The sequence below is a fragment of the Hylobates moloch genome, unplaced genomic scaffold (assembly GCF_009828535.3).
Source record: "Hylobates moloch isolate HMO894 unplaced genomic scaffold, HMol_V3 SCAFFOLD_4, whole genome shotgun sequence".
NCBI lineage: Eukaryota > Metazoa > Chordata > Mammalia > Primates > Hylobatidae > Hylobates > Hylobates moloch.
Genome location: NW_026652279.1, coordinates 26808185 through 26828738, shown reverse-complemented (window position 1 = coordinate 26828738; position 20554 = coordinate 26808185). Strand labels below are relative to the sequence as shown.

The 20554-nt window shown below is 51.2% G+C and overlaps 2 protein-coding genes across 16 annotated transcripts in view; one reads left to right on the top strand and one right to left on the bottom strand.

Annotated features, from left to right (window-relative positions):
- Positions 1-20554, bottom strand: part of OGG1 (8-oxoguanine DNA glycosylase) — a 34842-nt gene that overhangs the window by 13565 nt on the left and 723 nt on the right. For 2 of the 14 annotated variants that reach the window (XM_032149658.2, XM_058437240.1), the window contains exons 2-6: positions 20050-20297; positions 18987-19166; positions 15753-15934; positions 14019-14169; positions 13824-13873 (exon numbers count right to left, since the gene is read on the bottom strand). In XM_032149658.2, coding sequence (XP_032005549.1) covers positions 13824-13873; positions 14019-14169; positions 15753-15934; positions 18987-19166; positions 20050-20297 — 811 coding nt within the window. Of the gene's footprint in view, positions 1-11191; positions 11511-13242; positions 13590-13755; positions 13874-14018; positions 14170-15752; positions 15935-18986; positions 19167-20049; positions 20298-20554 lie in introns of those variants that run through there. The other 12 variants (XM_058437242.1, XM_058437241.1, XM_032149663.2 and 9 more) reach the window with 11 other exon arrangements.
- On the top strand, positions 764-13305 carry CAMK1 (calcium/calmodulin dependent protein kinase I). Of its 2 annotated transcripts, XM_032149654.2 has the most exons (12): positions 817-905; positions 2950-3064; positions 4834-4965; positions 7486-7560; positions 7647-7785; positions 8954-9080; positions 9175-9250; positions 9936-10048; positions 10946-11024; positions 11122-11209; positions 12804-12921; positions 13029-13305. In XM_032149654.2, exons 2-12 carry the CDS (start codon positions 2982-2984, stop codon positions 13109-13111), a joined length of 1113 nt encoding a protein of 370 aa, XP_032005545.1. In that variant the 5' UTR covers positions 817-905; positions 2950-2981; the 3' UTR covers positions 13112-13305. The 2 variants fall into 2 exon arrangements, with proteins under 2 accessions (XP_058293229.1, XP_032005545.1); XM_058437246.1 differs by lacking the exon at positions 2950-3064 and having other exon boundaries at positions 764-905.

Here is a 20554-nt window from a genome sequence, read left to right as displayed (position 1 = left end):
GCCCCTTGCCTGCAGTCCTAGTTGTGGGCTCTCTCCGCTAACCTGGCCCCCAGCCATCTAACTCTGGAGCCCCGCCAGTCACGTGACACCTAGATCCTTTTTGGCCTGTTTCCTTCAGGATCCCGATTTAACTTCCTCCTCCCCACTTCCCTCTGCCCCCAATATCTCTAGGCACCACCACCCGCTCCGAGGAGCAAATGTCTGGGGCTGAAGCCTCAGCTCCATCTTGCAGAGGAACCGGGGCCTCAGTCTTCCCACCTGTCAAGTGGGGCCCCCACCCTACGACCGCCTCCACTCTCTTCATTGCCTAGTCTTGCCCGGTCCTTCCCTACTCCCTCACTCCCCCATCCCCCATCAGACTCCCGTGCGGTTCCGAGGGCCTGTTTCCCTTCAGGGCATGGAGAAGGGCGACAGAGCCCTAAGGGAGGTCGCAGAACTGGTCTAAAAGAAAATCCACCAGGCCACAGGGTGAGTTTGGCCGGCTTCTGCTTCAGACAGACGGGGTTCGAATCCTGCTTTGCTTCCGACCACCTGCTGATTTGAAAATCATCTCTCCGGGCCTCAGTTGTCCCCTCTGTGAAATGGAGCCCCGCTTAAGACCAAGGGTGGGAAGCGTCTAGCAGGAGATCTCTGACCAGAACTAGGGAGATGGCCTCCACCCTTGCCCCTTCCCCAGCCTTGGAGCGGCGCCTCGCCTCCCAATCCCGGGTCCCTCCGCCGCAGGCTCCTCCTCCACTGACATCAGAGCCGCAGGCGGGCGGAGAGAGCCGCCGAGCCGAGCCGAGCCCCAGCCCCAGCGAGAGAGCGGGCGGGTGGCCCAGGGGCGCAGCGGTGAGGACCGCGGCCAGAGCTCGGCGCCAACCACCGCGGGCCTCCCAGCCAGCCCCGCGGCGGGGCAGCGGCAGGTACAGCAGGGCCCCCCATCCCTGCACCCCTGGGCGCCGCGTGGGGGCGGTGGGAGCCCCTAGCCTCTGGGTATCCTTTCCCAAGGAGTGGCCACTGGGCACCCTCCCGGGCGGGCTGAACCCTGAGGAGCAGGGCTGGGCCTTTCTGCCCCACCTCTGCCCCAGGCCCAGCAGGTGCCAGGCGGGCCCATGGGACACTGAGTGGGTAACAGAGAAGGGGGCCTGTGTGAGCGCCTTCAGCTGGGCCTGACTGTGGAAGGGCGTGGGCATTTGGAGGTATCCATGGGGTGGGGGGGCTTGCGGAGTGTACTGTCTTACGACAGGCGTGTGGGTCAGACACGGGTGGATGATCTGGGAATCTGTGTGTTTTTTGTTCCAGAGGGGTGCCCACGTGTATTGTGTGCTGGTATTTGGCTCTCAGGGTCTCAAGTCAGAGTTAGGAGGGGGTGTACAATTGTGTACTGAGGATGTTTGGAGTTAGGTGTGTAAGGACTTGGGGTTTGGTTTGGAATACAGGAGCTTCCAGGGGATGGGGTAGAGGAGCTGGAGGGTGTAGGGTACGTCTGGTATATGAGGGTGTGTGTGTGTCTGGGTGTCATCTTGTGTGGGTGCGGGTGGATGTGTGTTTTGGGGTGTAAGAAGGAGCTGGGTGAGGGATGTTTGGATGGACAGGCAGGTGTTCGGGTGTAGGGCTGTCTGGGGCACTGTGTGGTGTGGACATGTGTGCTGATGTCTGGGAGTACATGTATGATCAGGTGTCACGGGATCTGGATACAAGGCGTACTGGATCTCGGAGGCAGGTGTTTGAGTTCAAGGCTGTGGAGGGGGCTTGGTGTGGCATGTCTGCTACAGGGATGTGTGTGGATCTGTGAGGGTTGTATTTGGTAGGCCTCCATGTGGGCTTCAGACTCTTGCCTCTAGAGCTTACACTCGAGTCTCCTTTCCTAGAACATTCTGCCCCTGGATGGGTGGGCAGGGTCCCCTGGGAAAAAGGTCCTGTTCCAGGAGTGGAATCTCACACCAGAGGCCCTAGTCAGGGCACCTTCTCCTCATTCTCCTTTAGAGAAAAAGAGAGAAGGAAAGTGCTCTCCCTGAGGTCACAAAGCATGCTGGGCTCTGTTTTGGCCTCATCTGTGGATGGGTTGGGAGGCTGTGTTCTCTGAATGGGGCCTATTCTGGCTTCATATTGGAAGTACCAGCCAAGGCCATTCGATGGCCTTTGCCCTCTGCAAGCTTAGCTGGGGGCCCCAGGCCAGGTGTCATTTGGGCCTCTGGAGCCAGCCTCTACCTAACTCCAACCTCAGTCTCCCCATTCTTCATCTGATAAATGGGAGAGAACTCCCGCCCTCTCCTGCTGGATGAGACAGACCTCAGCAGAGGAAGGGCCAGGCTGGATAGGGTTAGATGGGGCCAGGAAGGGACAGAGTGAGTAGGACCATTTCTCAGGCTCCCGGGACCCAGATGGGGAGTCAGGAGGGAGAGGTCTGGGGAGCTCCAGCTGTGGCTGTTGTTGCTGTGGTAACAGTGCAGAAAGAGCTATTTAAAAATGTGGCTGAGATATTGCTGGAAGCCCAGGCTGCTGGAAACCTGATTTCGGAGAGGCCAGGGAGTGGGGGGAAGGAGGAGGGAAAGGAGACACCCCAGCAATCCCCAGGGTGGGGCGGGGACATCACTAGTTCTGGGGACAGGGGGATCCTCCAGGCTTCTACCAGCTGCTCTGGGGGTTTATCTGTTGTACTGCCAGAGGTCAGGGTTTCCCTAGGTGCTTGGATTTGGATAGGGGGAAAATTGGGAAGTGAACTAGAATGAACGAATGAATGCATGACTTTGTTAAATAAAGAATTTTGCTGCCACTGTGAAAGGTTTTTCTCTAGGCATGAGAATTTGCCGAATGTTGAATAAACAAATGAATGTTTGTTGAATGATTTTGTCAAATGGATGAATCAAGGATGAATAAATGCAGGTTGAATGACTGAATGGGGCCTGCAGTAAATTCCCAGAGGGCTGGGCTCTGCTGAATCTCCTCCTTCCATTCTCCTTACAGGAGCCCTGGCTGTGGTCGGGGGGCAGTGGGCCATGCCGGGGGCAGTGGAAGGCCCCAGGTGGAAGCAGGCGGAGGACATTAGGGACATTTACGACTTCCGAGATGTTCTGGGCACGTGAGTCCAGGGCAGGATTGGATGCTGGATGGCTGAGGGAGGCTGAGTCCAGGGTGGTGTTTCCTCTGGTCAATTAATGCTTCCTGTTTCCCACAGCCCAGGCCCTGTGGCAGCACTATCTAGGGCCTAAACTGTCCCCAGCTTTTCACTTCTGGATGACAATGGGTGGGACAGGGGCTGCTCTTCCAATAGCCCTGGGTTCTTGAAAAGAAAGAAGTTGGGAGAATGAAGGTGCCAGTCAGTCCATTTAACTTGCTGCCAAGAGCTAGGTGTTCTGGCCTAGGTTTGGGAACTGAGGCTGGGGATGGCTCTGTTCTTGGTGCTGGGAATGCAGAAATAACTCAAACCTGGTCTCTGTCCTTCAAGTTGATCCCAGACATGTGCAAGAGACAGACCCACAGAAAATGACAACAGGGTGTGTGCTGTGCTCCAATTAACATTGGGATTGAGGGCTTTGTGGAGCCCAGAGAGAGCTGTGCCTTCTGCCTGGGGGAAAACTTCCTGGAGAATAGGGCATTGGAGCTGGGGACTGAAGGATGGGTAGGTGTGCACTTGTCAGAGAGGAAGAAGGACATTCCAGGCAGAAGGAATAGCATAAACAAAGGCTTAGAGGCATGGTTCTATGTGGAAAGAGGTAGAGTGTGGTGGAGCTTAAAATCAGAGGCTGGGGGGAGAGTGGAAAAAGAGGCTGGAGATGAAAGTGGGACAGTTTGTGTAGGGTCTTGGAAGCCAGGCCAGGGAGGCTGGATATTGTCCCATAGGCCACCGGGAGACACTTAAGACTTTTTGGCAGGTGTGCAATTCAGGATAGTCATTCTGGCCACAGCTTAGAGGGTAAATTGGAGAGGGACAGGACTGGAAACCAGTGATGAGGTTACTACAGTAACTAATTATCCCTGAGGATTGAAATTTCACCATGAGAGATGCTTTTCTTTGACTTATGACTCCTTATTCTCCCAGAGAAAGCAAACAGATGTGGAAAGAATACCCTAGCAAATCGTCCTTAATCAGTTAACTTTAGTTAAATGAGTTTATTTGTTCCTTTTTAAGAACTTGTTCTAAAGCACTGCTTCTGAAAGTTCAATGAGCATACAAATCACCTGAGGATTTTGTTAAACTGCAGATTCTGATTTAGTAAATTTGGGGCAGGACCTAAAGTTTTGCATTTCTTTTTTTTTCGACCCAGGATCCAAAGCAGTAGAGATTTTGCATTTCTAAAAAAGTTCCCAGGTGATGCTGATGGTTCTTGAAGGTTCTAAAGGGTGTTAAATTAGCCATGACTCAAATTAGCAGAAAAAGGGATGAACCAACTGCACACATAATCAAAAAGCCCAGGGGTAGACTTCAGGCATGGCTGGATCCAGAGGGCCACATAATGTTATCAGGAAATGTCTTTGGCCATTTCTCAGGTTGGACTTCCTTTGTGTTAATTTCATTCCCAAGCAGGCTCTCCCCAGGTGGTGGCAAAGATGATCGCCATTAGCTCCAGGCTTACATCCTACCAGCTCAACAGGAGACTCATTCTCAAAGTCCTAGTAACCTGGCTTGCATCACATGACCAATTACTGTGGCCAGGGGAAAGACTACTTTGACTGGCCAGGCCTGGGTCATATGACCACCTCTGGAGCCAGGGGATGGATAAGTGACTAGGGAAGGGTCATCCACATCCTTGGTCCAGCAGTGGTCACAGAACCTATAGGGAATGGAGGAGAGGCTGGAGGGAAGCTGGGGTTCCAGTTCTTCACCTTGTGAATCCCTTCTCCCGATAGGGGGGCCTTCTCGGAGGTGATCCTGGCAGAAGATAAGAGGACGCAGAAGCTGGTGGCCATCAAATGTATTGCCAAGAAGGCCTTGGAGGGCAAGGAAGGCAGCATGGAGAATGAGATTGCTGTCCTGCACAAGTGCGTGGGCTACAGCCTTTCCCTGCCCCAAGCTGACCCTGCCTTGGCCCTCCCATCCTCCTCCTTCCCTGCTTTGGACAAATCATTTAAACTCTCTTAAGCCTTAAATTGCCCCTTTATAAAATGGGGATCACAATTTCCACTTGGCAGGGTTGTGGGGAACATCAGAAGTCCTTTATTTCAAGTGCCTGGCACAACAGCTAACATGACAGATGTGATGGAGATGCCAGTGCTTAGTAACAGGGGTTTAACTGTTCAATCAGGTGTAAAGATCCATCCTGAACATGGCTTGGACCCACATATCTCAGTTGGTGTTGTCTCTGGACCTACCTCAAGTTCCCCTCACATATTAAAACCACTCAGCAAGTTTAAAAATGACTGTCTGCTGACCCCGACTAAATCCACAACCAATTGGTCTATGAATTGCTCATGCTGATATGAAACCTCCTGTCCTCACTGGAAAACTTACAGAGAATCACTTCCAATCTCTCCCCTGAGCTTCCAACCACCCTGGGCAGATAATTTTTTTTTTTTTTTGAGATGGAGTCTCACTCTGTTGCCCCAGCTGGAGCGCAGTGACAGAATCTTGGCTCACTGCAACCTCTGCCTCTTGGGTTCAAGCAATTCTACTGCTTCAGCCTCCCTAGTAGCTGGGATTACAGGCACCTGCCACCACACCCGGCTAATTTTTGTATTTTTAGTAGAGATGGGGTTTCGCCATGTTGGCCAGGCTGGTCTCGAACTCCTGACCTTAGGTGGTCCGCCCGCCTCGGCCTCCCAAAGTGCTAGGCATGAGCCACCACACCCAGCTCCTGGGCAGAGCATTTCTAATAAGACCCAGAGAGGACAGGGATTTGTATACAGTCACATGGCAACTTTGTGGCAGAGCTGAGCCTTCCTCATCATCAAGATCAATTATCGCCTGACCAACACGGAGAAACCCTGTCTCTACTAAAAATACAAAATCAGCTGGGCGTGGTGGCACATGCCTGTAATCCCAGCTACTTGGGAGGCTGAGGCAAAAGAATTGCTTAAACCCGAGAGGTGGAGGTTGCAGTGAGCTGAGATCATACCGTTCATTGCACTCCAGCCTGGGCAACGAGAGCAAAACTCCATCTCAAAAAAAAAAAAAGGCCAGGCGCAGTGGCTCACGCCCGTAATCCCAACACTTTGGGAGGCTGAAGTGGGTGGATCACCTGAGGTTGGGAGTTCCAGACCAGCCTGACCAACATGGAGAAACTCCGTCTCTACTAAAAATACAAAATTAGCCGGACGTGGTGGCGCATGCCTGTAATCCCAGCTACTTGAGAGGCTGAGAAAGAAGAATCACTTGAAACCGGGAGGCAGAAGTTGTGATGAGCCAAGATCATGCCATTGCACTCCATCCTGGGCAACACTCCAGCCTGGGCAACAAGAGTAAAACTTCGTCTCAAAAAAAGAAAAAAAAATCAATTACCATTATTGTTTCACTTATGAGTATTTACTGTGTGCCAGGCACTGTGCCAAGCACCTTACCTGCATTATCTCACATGATCCTCACTCCAACTCTTTGAGGGAAGTACTACCATTGGCTTCATTTTATAGATGAAAAAACTGAGGCTCAGAGAGGTTACATTAAATCTAGCACCTACCCTGTACCAGGTGCTGGAGGAACAGTGGCAAGCAAGACAAAGCCTCTGGATTGGGGGAGCTTATGTCTGGTGGGGGAGGCTGACAAACATGTAAACACAGAAAACTATATATATATATTTTTTTGAGATGGAGTTTTGCTCTTGTTGCGCAGGCTGGAGTGCAATGGCATGATCTCAGCTCACTGCAACCTCCGTTTCCCAGGTTTAAGCAATTCTCCTACCTCAGCCTCACAAATAGCTGGGATTACAGGCATGTGCCACCATGCCCGGCTAATTTTTGTATTTTTAGTAGAGATGGGTTTTCACCATGTTGGCCAGGCTGGTCTCGAACTCCTGACCTCAAGTGATCTGCCTGCCTTGGCCTCCCAAAGTGCTGGGATTACAGGTGTGAGCCTCTGTGCCCAGCCAGAAAACTCTTAAGAGGTATGTATCAGGCTGGGTGCAGTGGCTCACTGGTGAAAAGATCTGCACCTAAATAGCATGTGACAGGGGCAGGATTTGGACCCAGGTCTGCGTATGCCACAGCCCAGTGTTTATCCCTCTGCTCTCTCACCTTCCAAGAAATGGTAATAAACCATGGTAAGCTAGCTTTTCCCTTTGGGGACTAGATCCTTGGTTTGTCCCACCCAGGTTTGCAGGCAGTGGTTGGGGGTGGCGGGTGGCTGAGCTATCCTGAGCTCTAAACCACTGCTTTTTTTTTTTTTTTTGAGACAGGGTCTTACTCTGTTGCCCAGGCTGGAGTGCAGTGGCTAGTCACAGGTGCAATAATAATAGACTGCAGCTTTGAACTGCTGGGGCCAAGTGATCCTCCTGCCTCAGCCTCCCAAGTAGCTTGGACTACAGGTGCACACCACCATGCCTGGCTAAACCACCTCATTTCTCCTTTCAGGATCAAGCACCCCAACATTGTAGCCCTGGATGACATCTATGAGAGTGGGGGCCACCTCTACCTCATTATGCAGCTGTGAGTGGCCCCACCTCTGCCCTGCCCCCACACCTCTCCCAGCTGTCCCAACCCTCTTTGCCAGACTGCCCTATCCCCTGCTGCAGGGTGTCGGGTGGGGAGCTCTTTGACCGTATTGTGGAAAAAGGCTTCTACACGGAGCGGGACGCCAGCCGCCTCATCTTCCAGGTGCTGGATGCTGTGAAATACCTGCATGACCTGGGCATTGTACACCGGGATCTCAAGGTGGGGCTCAAGGGGGTGTGGTGAGCTGGGGTACCCAGGGGTGGGGCCTTTGCAGACCCCAAACTGTCTGACCTTGGGAAACTTTCACCCCCTCACTGAGCCTTGGATTTCCATCTACAAAGTGGATCTTGTAACCCTTAAACTGCCTCCTCCCATTCTAGTCCAGATACTCAAAGGAACACAAGTGAATTGTGTGGCATTTTATCCAAGTAACATTTTGTCTTTTTCTGATTAAAAAAAAAAAAAAAATCTGGCCAGGCACAATGGCTCACGCCTGTAATCTCAGCACTTCAGGAGGCAGAGATGGGTGGATCACCTGAGGTCAGGAGTTCGAGACCAGCTTGGCAAAACCTTGTCTCTACCAAAAATACAAAAATTAGCCCGGCGTGGTGGCAGATGCCTGTAATCTCAGCTACTAGGGAGGCTGAGGCAAGAGAATCACTTGAACCCGGGAGGCAGAGGTTGCAGTAAGCTGAGATTGTGCCATTGCACTCCAGCCTGAGCGACAGAGCAAGCCTGGGCGACAGAGCGAGACTCCATGTCAAAAAAAATAAAATAAAATAAAAACAAAAAATCCTATTCCCCTTTTGTAGAAAACTTGAATGGGACAGCAAAACATAAAGAAAAAAGCCAGAAATCCCTGAAATCCTACTCCTCAGAAATAGCGACGGGGCTCATATTTAGCAGTACATCTCAATCCATTCTAGGAGAAGGGCACTTGGGGTGTGACAATGCCTGGTTTTGAATTCTGGCCCTGCTACTCCCTAACTGTGGGTTCTTGGGTGAGTCACTTTGCCTCCGAAGGCATCAGTTTCCTCATCTGTTAGGTAGGATTATACAGACTGGCCTAGCAGGGATGCAGTGAGGATGACATTGAATCAAGCACTAATCCAGGGTCTGGCATAAAATAGGCATTCAAACATTTCTTTAGGGCTTTACAGTGCACACCTGAGGTTTATAGAAAGTTCCCTCCCACACCCTCTTGAGCCTTGTCCTTCCTGGAATTTTTGGCCTTCTTGAGAACTTTCTTGATTTTCTTATGGCAGCCATGAAGCTACAGTGGCTTTTGGGGATCCATTATTTCTCAGAAGGTGCTTGGAGTGGCGGAAGGTTCTACTAGCCTCTAACCATCTCTGATTGCCCCTTCTCTTCCCTCCTGCCCTTCAAGCCAGAGAATCTGCTGTACTACAGCCTGGATGAAGACTCCAAAATCATGATCTCCGACTTTGGCCTCTCCAAGATGGAGGACCCGGGCAGTGTGCTCTCCACCGCCTGCGGAACTCCGGGATACGTGGGTGCGGAGGGCCCTGGGCTGGGGCTGTGATGGTGGGGGGAACCAGGAGTTGAAGGGCAGAGATTTGTCACTACCATGTCCTCTTCCCTCCACAGCCCCTGAAGTCCTGGCCCAGAAGCCCTACAGCAAGGCTGTGGATTGCTGGTCCATAGGTGTCATTGCCTACATCTTGTAAGTGGGGCTTGGCCATGGTAGGCTGTGGCTTCAGAGTTGTCCTCTCGCCTACTTTCCTCTCTTCCTCCCTCTGCTCTCCCTCTTCCCTCCCTCCCTCCCTCCCTTCCACCAATCAATTACTAGCATTACTTCATTCAATAGATACTATGTTTCAAGCACTGTGCCAAGCAAGCACTGGGGTAAATTTAGCACAGCACAAACCAGACAAAGTGCCTGCCCTCAGGGAGCTGACTTTCTTTCTAGTAGGAAAGACAGACAATCAACAAGTAAATAAATCTACAAAATGACGTCAGGTGATTAAAAATAAATACTGTGGAAAAAAACCAAGCAGGGATAGGGAGACGGGGGTGATGCCACTTCAGTAGGGAGGTCAGAGAAGGGCTTGCTGTGGAGGTGATGTCCGAGTGGTGAGGGAGCCAGACACTGGAGGTGTGGGGAAAGAGTGGCATAGGCAGAGGCAATGGCAAGTGCAAAGGCCCTGAGGAGGGCAAGATGGCGGCACATTCAAGGAACAGGAAGGATAATGTCGCTAGAACAGGAGTGAGCAGGCAGGGCTGGTAGAGTTTATAAAGGGGGAACTCCTTCGGTGGGTCCTGCCTGACCCCTGAGACTGCCCCAGTGCTCCACCCCGGAGCCAATGGCACCCGAAAGTGGAAATGAGGATGAGTTTCTCCCTGCCCAGGCTCTGCGGTTACCCCCCCTTCTATGACGAGAATGATGCCAAACTCTTTGAACAGATTTTGAAGGCCGAGTACGAGTTTGACTCTCCTTACTGGGACGACATCTCTGACTCTGGTATTTGGGGCTTTGCCTTTTTCCCTTGGGCCCTGCCTCTGGTTCCTCCCTCACCTGCTTTGGGGGCGGTCTCCCTCCTGCCTTCCTTCTGTCAGATTCTCCAGCACCACACAAGGCTGTCTTCGAGACCAGACACCCTACCCCTTCTTCCTTCTGCTCGGGTACTTCCTTCTGCTTGGCTCCCAGATTGAGAAACTAGGCATTCATTGTTCAATCTTCAAACATAGTCTATTTGAAAATGCCTCTCCCCTATTGACATCCTAATGTATAAACCACCACCATAAACATTTTCATCCTCCTTTTGTGCCCCCTATTAAGAAGCAAACCTGTGAAGCTACTATCGTTTATCATCAGTGTGAATGCACTGAGATTAGTCAAGAACAACTTTTTTTTTTTTTTTTTTAGACACAGTCTCGCTCTGTTGCCCAGGCTGGAGTGCAGTGGCACAATCTCGGCTCACTGCAACCTCTGCCTCCTGGGTTCGAGCAATTCTCTGCCTCAGCCTCCCAAGTAGCTGGGATTACAGGCGCCCACCACCATGACCGGCTAATTTTTTTGTATTTTTAGTAGAAACGAGGTTTCACCATCTTGGCCAGGCTGGTCTTGAACTCCTGACCTCATGATCCACATGCCTTGGCCTCCCAAAGTGCTGGGATTACAGACATGAGTCACTGTGCCCGGCCATATGTTTTTCTTAAGAGAGAAAGGAAAGAGCTGGAAGGCATGGGGTGGGAGGGCCTGAAGAAGAGCACAGGTCGGGGGGGTGGGGCATGGACTGATTTGGCCTCTTTGTCTTGTTTTGATGCCAGGCCAGACCTGAGGGAGTGGGTATGCTCTTGGGGAGTACACAGGCACTACCATGCTGTCATTATCTTTGCTTTTGTCTTGGGGGTTTAGCCAAAGATTTCATCCGGCACTTGATGGAGAAGGACCCAGAGAAAAGATTCACCTGTGAGCAGGCCTTGCAGCACCCATGGTGAGAATTCACACAAGCTGTGAGCTGGGGTGGGATTTGGGGCCCTCAGGTCTGCTTCTGCCCTCATAGGCAATCCACCACATAAACCTCATCCTAGGATTGCAGGAGATACAGCTCTAGATAAGAATATCCACCAGTCGGTGAGTGAGCAGATCAAGAAGAACTTTGCCAAGAGCAAGTGGAAGGTGAGTCCATATCCCTAGTTCTGGTCCCAGCCTCCCCAGGACTCCTCCCCATCCCTACCCAGGCTCAGCTCGCACAGCACCTAGCACCAAGTTGGGCACACAGTAACTGCTTAGGGATCCTTACGGAAGGACTTCATTCATTCACTCTTTCATTCAACAAACACTCCCAACACCTTCTCTGTTCCAGAGAGGGTCCCTCACCTCCAAGTCTAGAGGAAGAAGTCTGTAAATCTTCAGGAGGCATCTGATCCAGCCTATGGGGTCCGGGAAAGGTCATAAAGGTGGTGATGACCTTACAGAGCTGTCAGTTAAGTAGGAATTAGCGAGGCATAGCGGAATAATGTCTATAGCGATTCTGGGAAGTGCAAGTGCTAAGCCTGGCCAGACTAGAGGGGCTGAGGGGACTGAGAGGCAGGAGATTTAGAGAAGCAGGTAGGGGCCAGGCCTCTTAGGGCCTCATGCCACAGAGGAGCACCAACTTGATCCTGAGGGCACTGAGAAGCCCTAGAAGAATCTTAGGCAAGTATTTGCTGCATAGAAAGGGCTCTCAAGGCCAGGCATGGTGGCTCACGCCTGTAATCCCAGCACTTTGGGAGGCCGAGGTGGTCGGATCACCTGAGGTCAGGAGTTCAAGACCAGCCTGGCCAACATGGCAAAACCCTGTCTCTACTAAAAATAAAAGAATTAGCCACACATGGTGGTGCGTGCCTGTAATCCCAGCTACTCGGGAGGCTGAAGCAGGAGAATTACTTGAATCTCGGAGATGGGGGTTGCAGTGAGCTGAGATCGCGCCAAAGTGAGACTCCACCTCAAAAAAAAGAGCTCTCAGGATGCAGAGAATGGCATGGAGTAAAGACTGAGTGACCCATTAGGAGGCCGTGGCAGAGATACAGGCAGGAGATGGTTAAGGGTTTGGAACCACAGTAGTAGCAACGGGGTCGAGAACAGTGGTTGATCCAGGAGTCATTTAGGAGGTGAAACTGACAAGACATGATGATGCAATGTATGTTGGGGGAAAGAGATGTCAAGGGCTGACTCAAGACTGTGGCTGGGAACAGAATGGATGGTGGTGGTACCATGACTGAGATGGTTATCACAGGGACAGAAACATGTTTTGGGGGGATGGTTTTAGTTTTAGACACGGTGAATTTGAGGGGTGTGTGGGACACCTAGGTGGAGATGTTGAACAGAGACACACCTGAGCAAGTTACTTCAGCTTTCTGTGCCTCTGTTTCCTCCTTTGAAAATGATAATAGTACCTACCTCAAAGACTTTCATGAAGATTAAATGAATTACTATGTAAAGTGCTTAGAGCAGTGCCTGACATACAGTGCTATAGTGTTTGCTATTACATATTAATATGAATTATAGTTATGTTTCTATTTATATATATTTATATACACACATACATCTAACATATGTGCGTGTGTGTGTGTAAATATATAGTAAAGCCTTGTAGAGGTTTTTGGGGGGCTTTAGGGGAATCAATAAAATAACTCCCGAATGAAAATAACAGAACAATTGCAAGAATCCCACTGCGCCCCTGCCCCATGACTTGACTCTCTCAAAAGTCCTTTCTCCCCTCTCCCTACAGCAAGCCTTCAATGCCACGGCTGTGGTGCGGCACATGAGGAAACTGCAGCTGGGCACCAGCCAGGAGGGGCAGGGGCAGATGGCGAGCCATGGGGAGCTGCTGACACCAGTGGCTGGGGGTGAGGAGCGGGCTCTGCAGAAGGGCATGGGTGGTCCATAAAGATGCACCCGGGCTGGAGAGGAGGGCCTGCCCCTGTGGCCAGCTCTGTTCTCTCTTCCCATGCAGGGATGGCAGCTGGCTGTTGCTGTCGAGACTGCTGCATGGAGCCGGGCGCAGAACTGTCCCCCACACTGCCCCACCAGCTCTAGGGCCCCGGACCTCGGGTCAGGATCCTCTGCGTGGGAGGGCTTGGGGGCAGCCTGTTCCCCTTCCCTCCCTGAACCGGGAGTTTCTCTGCCCTGTCCCCTCCTCACCTGCTTCCCTACCACTCCTCACTGCATTTTCCATACAAATGTTTCTATTTTATTGTTCCTTCTTGTAATAAAGGGAAGATAAAACCATCCTTAGCGCTGTCTCCCCCAATATCCCCCACCCCATCTTGTTGTGCAAACTGACTGCTTGATGTGGGGGTGTCTGGCCTTTGAGGTAGTCACAGGGAGGCCCCTCCCCAACATGAGACTGGGTAGGGATGGGGAGAGAGAAGTGGGGAATGGAGGGGAAGGTGCTTGGGGAATTCCTTTGTCCAGGGTGTCCCATCTAGCCTTCTGGCCCTTTGGAACCCTTTCTGTGCTTTGCTGGTGGCTCCTGAGCACGGCGGGATTGGCGCAGGTCGGCAATGAACAGCACCTGTAGGAGGGTGGAGTCTGTGTGGGGAGGAGGGTACGCTGGGGTCAGGGCTGGTGGGACTAGTTACAGTGTTGGGAGGTGGAAGAGTCCTCGGGGAACAGGGCCAAAGGCAATGAGAGTCCACTGGGGTTGGGACAGGGGTGGCTGGAGAGTCCTTTAGGGCCACCTGGGGCGGTGGTGGTAGAAGAGTCCACTGGGTCTGGGCTGGAGGAGAGGAAACCTAGGTACACTCACCGCTTGGGCCCAGCCAGCATAAGGTCCCCACAGCCTCCGGAAAAAGTTTCCTAAATCAGAAGTGATGAGACTAAGTTATCTGACCCCTTCTGTGACCCATCAACAGAGGCAGGGTCTGAGGGAGAGGTGACTAAGAGAGACAGAAGTTTCTGCCATCCCAGCCCACTGCCAGCCCCTGTAGCCCACTTTCCTCACCCAGTTCCCTGTTGGTCTGGGGACTCGGTCCCTTCGCCTGGGACGTGGTAGGGTGCCAGCTGTAGTCACGTTGGGCAATCTGCCACATATGGACATCCACGGGCACAGCCTGGGGCTTGTCTAGGGCCATCAGGCAGATGCAGTCAGCCACCTTTGACAGACACAGAATGAGCCCTTGTGGAAGAAGGGCAGCATCTGGCCAGCATCTTGCTTACAGCCCCAAAGCCAGCTGCTTTCTCCTTCACTCTGGGGTTACTGTTGTTCTATATTCTCAATCAATAGATACTATCTATGAATACACTTTTTTTTTTTTTTTGAGATGGAGTCTCACTCTGTTGCGCAGGCTGGAGTGCACTGGTGCAATCTCGGCTCACGGCAACCTCCACCTCCCAGGTTCAAGCAATTCTCCTACCTCAGCCTCCCAAGTAGCTGGGATTACAGGCATGCGCCATCACGTGTGGCTAATTTTTGTGTTTTTAGTAGAGATGGGGTTTCACCATGTTGGCCAGCCTGGTCTCGAACTCCTGACCTCAAGTGATCCGTCCACCTTGGCCTCCCAAAGTGCTGGGATTACAGGCGTGAGCCACCATGCCCGGCCTATGAATACACTGAAATTGCTGTAATAAGAGCTGCTACTAGGTGAACACCTATGTGGGCCAGGTTCTTATCATAACCTGGGAAGAAGGTATTACCACACCCATTTTACAGACAAGAAAACTGAGGCTTTGAAAAGTGAAGTGACCTGGCCAAAGTCACATGGCTGGGAACAGGCAGAACCAAGATTTAATGTTAGGCTGTAGTCCAAAGCCCATCAAAAAAAATTCTTTAAGCAAAAATTCATTTTTTAAACTACAGAGAAGTATAAAGAAAAAAAAAGGCTGGGTGCACTGGCTCACGCCTGTAATCCCAGCGCTTTGGGAGGCCGAGGCAGGTGGATCACGAGGTCAGATCGAGACCATCCTGGCCCAACATGGCGAAACCCCATCTCTACTAAAAATACAAAAATTAGCTGGGTGTGGTGGCGCATGCCTGTAATCCCAGCTAATCTGGAGGCTGAGGCAGGAGAATCACTTGAACCCGGGAGGCGGAGGTTGCAGTGAGCCGAGATTGCACCACTGCACTCCAGCCTGGCAACAAAGCAAGACTTCATCTCAAAAAAAAAGACAAATGCCTAATTTCCAGTCATCTTATTGCCAGTTAACCCTATTGATATTAAGCAATAAATTTTGTCAGTACATGTCATTTTATGAAAGGAACAAAATGTGGCCGGGAGCAGTGGCTCATCCCTGTAATTCCAGCACTTTGGGAGGGCAAAGCAGGAACACTGCTTGAGGGCAAGAGTTTAAGACCAGCCTAGGCAACATTGTTAAGAGCCTGTTTCTACCAAAACAAACAAAAAACCGAAAAGGAGAAATATCTTCCCATTTGTCTCCCCCAAGGAAACTATTATTTAGTTTCCTGTAATTTCCTTCTGGAAATTGCTGCATATATATAGCAGCATATATGTGTTGCATCTGAACAAATGGTCTTTCTAGAAATTCATTCAAAGGGCTATATCCTTTCCACTCTTTCTGCACTCTACTTTTTTCTCTCGTAAAACATCTACTTATATCCTTTCTCCTTCCTGCTCTGCCTCCGGAAGCCAAGCCCCCACCCAGCTCCCAGGCTTAGCTCATTTCCTGCTCTCCTCTTAGTGTCAGTAGAGAGGGCAGCTCCTACCCCCTGGGGCCTCACCTTGGTGCCCACTCCAGGCAGCGTGCAGAGGGCCTTGTGGGCCTCCTCATATGAGGCCTCTCGTAGCTGCTGCAGCCAGGCTAGCCCGCCCTGTTCTTCCAGGATGGCTCGGGCACTGGCACTCACATAGCGGGCACGATAGCCCAGGCCCAGCTTCCTGAGATGAGCCTCCACCTCTGGCCCTGTGGGGAATGAGGAGGAGAGCAGGCATCAGGCATCTTCAAGTTCTTCCTGTCCTTGGGCTAGTAAGTGAGCTCTCTACCTCACAAGAGTGCTTTTCCTAAGTATCCCTCCTACCTCCCCACGCTCTATGGGATAGTGGACACTTTTATGTACAAGGGAAAGGGTTGAGGCCTGGGTCCTGTCCCTGTACACGTTTTCTGAGCACCTACTATGAATTGGCCCCTGGAGCCCAAGTCTAGTCCAGGGACTGACGACTTGCTGCCATTGAGGAGCTCCCCAACTGAGTTCCTTAACCTTTCCAAAAGAGTGTTCACACTCATGATCTAAAAAAATAACCACAGGCCGGGCGCGGTGGCTCACGCTTGTAATCCCAGCACTTTGGGAGGCCGAGGAGGGCGGATCACGAGGTCAGGAGATCGAGACCACGGTGAAACCCCGTCTCTATTAAAAATACAAAAAATTAGCCGGGCGTGGTGGCAGGCGCCTGTAGTCCCAGTTACTCGGAGAGGCTGAGGCAGGAGAATGGCGTGAACCCGGGAGGCGGAGCTTGCAGTGAGCCGAGATTGTGCCACTGCACTCCAGCCTGGGCGACAGAGCAAGACTCCGTCTCAAAAAAAAAAAAAAAAAAAAAAAAATAACCACAATATAGCAACAGCTTCTATGATCAAGTGCTAGGCAACATGCTTCAGATATAGTATCATGCTTACTTTTCCCAAGAACCCCACTGACAGTACTGCTGTTTTCCCATTTTACACGTGGAGAAAATGAGGGCTTAGAAGAGGTTAACCTACTTAAGAAAGGACATGGGGGAGATAAGATCTTGCACCTAGGTCTGGGACACCAAGACCTGTGCTTTTTCTTTTGTTGACACAGGGTCTTGCTCTGTCATCCAGGCTGGAATGCAGTGGCACAATCTCAGTTCACTACAGCCTTGACCTCCTAAGCTCAAGCGATCCTCCCACCTCAGCCTCCTGAGTAGGTGAGACTACAGGCTTATGCCACCATGCCTGGCTAATTTGGTTTATTTTTTGTAGAGATGAGGTCTCACTATGTTGCCCAGGCTGGTCTCAAACTCCTGGGCTCAAGCCATCCTCCCACCTTGGGCTCCCAAAGTGCTGAAATTACCAACATGAGCTACCCCACCTGGCTAATGCCGTGCTCTTAACCCATTACACCATATTGCCTCATGACTGCTTTATTCACCCCCAAAGCCCTTCTAGATAGAAACTGTTATTCCCATTCTACAAACAAGCTAAGAGAAGCCGGGAGAGGTGAATGACTTTCTTGAGGTCTTATGACTAACTAAGCCAGGAGCTGAGACTCAAGAACAGGTTTCTTTCTTTTCTTTTTTTTTTTTTTTGAGAAGGAGTCTCGCTCTGTCGCCCAGGCTGGAGTGCAGTGGCGCAATCTCAGCTCACTGCAAGCTTCGCCTCCTGGGTTCCCACCATTCTCCTGCCTCAGCCTCCCGAGTAGCTGGGACTACAGGTGTCCGCCACCACGCCCGGCTAATTTTTTTTGTATTTTTAGTAGAGACGGGGTTTCACTGTGTTAGCCAGGATGGTCTTAATCTCCTGACCTTGTGATCCGCCCTCCTCGGCCTCCCAAAGTGCTGGGATTACAAGAGTGAGCCAATGTGCCCGGCCAGGTTTCTTTTTTTTTTTTTTTTTTGAGACAGAGTCTCGCCCTGTCGCCCAGGCTGGAGTGCAATGGCATGATCTCAGCTCACTGCAACCTCTGCTTCCCAGGTTCAAGTGATTCTCCCGCCTCAGCCTCCTGAGTAGCTGGGATTACAGGTACCCGCCACCACACCCAGCTAATTTTTAGTAGAGAGGGGGTTTCACCAGGTTGGCCAGTCTGGTCTCAAACTCCTGACCTCAGGTGATCCACCTGCCTCAGCCTCCCAAAGTGTTGGGATTACAGGCATGGGCCACCGTGCCTGGCTCAGGTTTCTTTTTGTTTGTTTGAGATGGAGTCACACTCTGTCACCCAGGCTGGAGTGCTGTGGTGTGATCTTGGTTCACTGGAGCCTCCTGCTCCCAGGTTCAAGTAATTCTCCTGCCTCACCCTCTGGAGTAGCTGGGATTACAGGTGCCTGCCATCACGCCGGACTAATTTTTGTATTTTTAGTAGAGATGGGGTTTCGCCATGTTGGCCAGGCTGGTCTTGAACTCCTGACCTCAGATGATCTGCCTGCCTCGACCTCCCAAAGCGTTGGGATTACAGGCGTGAGCCACCACGTCTGGTCAGGAATGGGTTTCTAAGCACCAAAAACATTTTCCTGTTTTGAGGCAGTCTGTCTCTTTGCTATGCAGTTCCCAAGCACTTGTCCTAGCTTGGTTCTCACATCTGCCAATTGATATACTTGCCTCTGTAAAACATTTGCCTTACAGGGCTACTATGAAGAACACACGTGTCCTTAGATGCAAAACTGTCCCGTTCACTACAATGATACCAGCTTGAATTTTTTTTTTTTGAGACAGAGTCTCGCTCTGTTGCCCAGGCTGGAGAAAGGGTTTCACTGTGTTAGCCAGGTGTGAGCCACCACGCCCGGCTGATACCAGCTTGAATTTTACATATACTTCCTGTGTGCCAAACACTGAGCTAGGTGCAGTATGTATATTCCTTTCTTCAACCCTCATGACAACTCCAATAATAGCATAGGTAGGTGCTATTATTATTCTGTTTCACAGATGAAGAAACTTTAGTACAGAGATGCTAAATAATGTGCCCAAGTGAGAGTTGAGGTTCAGAACCAGGCATGGGTCTGTCCTCAGAATGCATGCTCTTAACCCCAAACTACTGTACATTGTATACAGATGTTTTTCTGATTAGGCATTGAACCCATTGGGCAAAAAGCACAGACCAGTGAGGTGCTGACATTTTAGGGATGCATAGGAAGGATGAGTAACGAGTTGATCAGACCAGGCAGGGCGGTTCTGGATGGGGGAAGTGTTTGGGAAGGCAGGAAGCCTTGAGAAGGTAACCAGGGGATAAATGAACAGATCTTGAAAGCTGATGGAGGGCCTGGGGGCAGGGGACCCACCTACTCACCAGCCAGGGCCTGCAGGCTGGGGAAGCCATGGTAGGTGACATCATCAAGCTGGATGAGCCGAGGTCCAAAAGCCTGGCACAGCCGCTCCACCATGCCAGTGATGCGGGCGATGTTGTTGTTGGAGGAACAGATAAAAGAGAAAAGGCATTCGATGGGGTCTTGTCGCAGCAGTCGCACACCTGGAGACCAGAAATGCAGGGGGTAGGAGAGGTACCTGCTGTTGGGTGTGGCCTCTTCCCACCCACAGGTCAGATCCTAGGTACCAAAACTCCAGGAGAATCCCAGGAGAATGAGAGTCAGTACCGTTAGAAAAAGCAACACCAGGCCGGGCATGGTGGCTCACGCTTGTAATCCCAGCACTTTGGGAGGCCGAGGCGGGCAGATCACGAGGTCAGGAGATCGAGACCACGGTGAAACCCCGTCTCTACTAAAAATACAAAAAAATTAGCCGGGCGTGGTGGCGGGCGCCTGTAGTCCCAGCTACTCGGAGAGGCTGAGGCAGGAAAATGGCGTGAACCCGGGAGGCGGAGCTTTCAGTGAGCCGAGATCGTGTCACTGCACTCCAGCCTGGGCGACACAGCAAGACTCCGTCTCAAAAAAAAAAAAAAAAGAAAAGAAAAAGCAACACCAGACCTCTCATTCCTCATACCATCTTGTGAGGGCTGCATTACCATCCCATTCCACAGATAAAGAGGCCACAATGTAAGCTCTATGAGGACCGGCATTTGGGTCCGTTTTGTTCACTGGTGTATCCCCAGTCACACAGCAGATGCTTTGTATATATTTACAGAATGAATGAAATCACTTGCCCTAGGTCACACAACCAGGAATGGGCTCAAAATCCTTGTCACTTCACTATGGTGATTAGCAGGATAATAATAATGGTAATAATACTTACTACGTGCCTGCATTATTCTAAGCAGTTTACATGTATTAGTTCCTTAAATCCTCATAAAAGCCTATGAAGTAGATATAATCCCCATTTTACAAGTGGTAAAACTGAGTCATAGACAAGTGACTTATGTCCAAGAACCCTAACCTCAGCCCAGGTCCTGTACTCACCTTGGAATTTCTGAGCCACCTCTTGGAAGTGGGAGTCCACGGAACCCCAGTGGTGATACAGTTGAGCCAGGGTGACATCTAGCTGGAAGTACTTGCGCACGGCGTCCAGCTCGTCTGGTGTGGGCCTGCTAGCCTGGCTCTTGTCTCCTCGGTACACAGTGCAGTGGAGCTGCTCCTCAGTCTGAGTCAGTGTCCATACTTGATCCGCTAGTACACCACTCCAGTGTGCAGGACTCTGCTCCCTCCACCTGAGCCCAAGACACACGACAACTCTGGCACTCAATTTCCTTTCTTGCACCCTTTGGGGTCCCTCCTATCCTACAATATCTCCATGTACAAAACTAATACAAGTAAAGTGCTATCTTCCAGTCTGGGCAACATGGCGAAACCTCACCTCTACAAAAAATACAAAAATTTAGCCAGGTATGGCACACACCTGTAGTCCCAGCTACTCGGGAGGCTGCGCCCGGGGGGTCGAGGCTGGAATGAGCCTCTCTGCATTCCT

Bases quoted from the DNA above. Each gene is read 5' to 3' on its own strand.
- CAMK1 (XM_032149654.2), top strand. From the start codon at position 2,982: ATGCCGGGGGCAGTGGAAGGCCCCAGGTGGAAGCAGGCGGAGGACATT. The intron at 7,561-7,646 runs GTGAGTGGCCCC...CCCCTGCTGCAG, and splicing joins CTCTACCTCATTATGCAGCT to GGTGTCGGGTGGGGAGCTCT. The intron at 7,786-8,953 runs GTGGGGCTCAAG...CTGCCCTTCAAG, and splicing joins TTGTACACCGGGATCTCAAG to CCAGAGAATCTGCTGTACTA.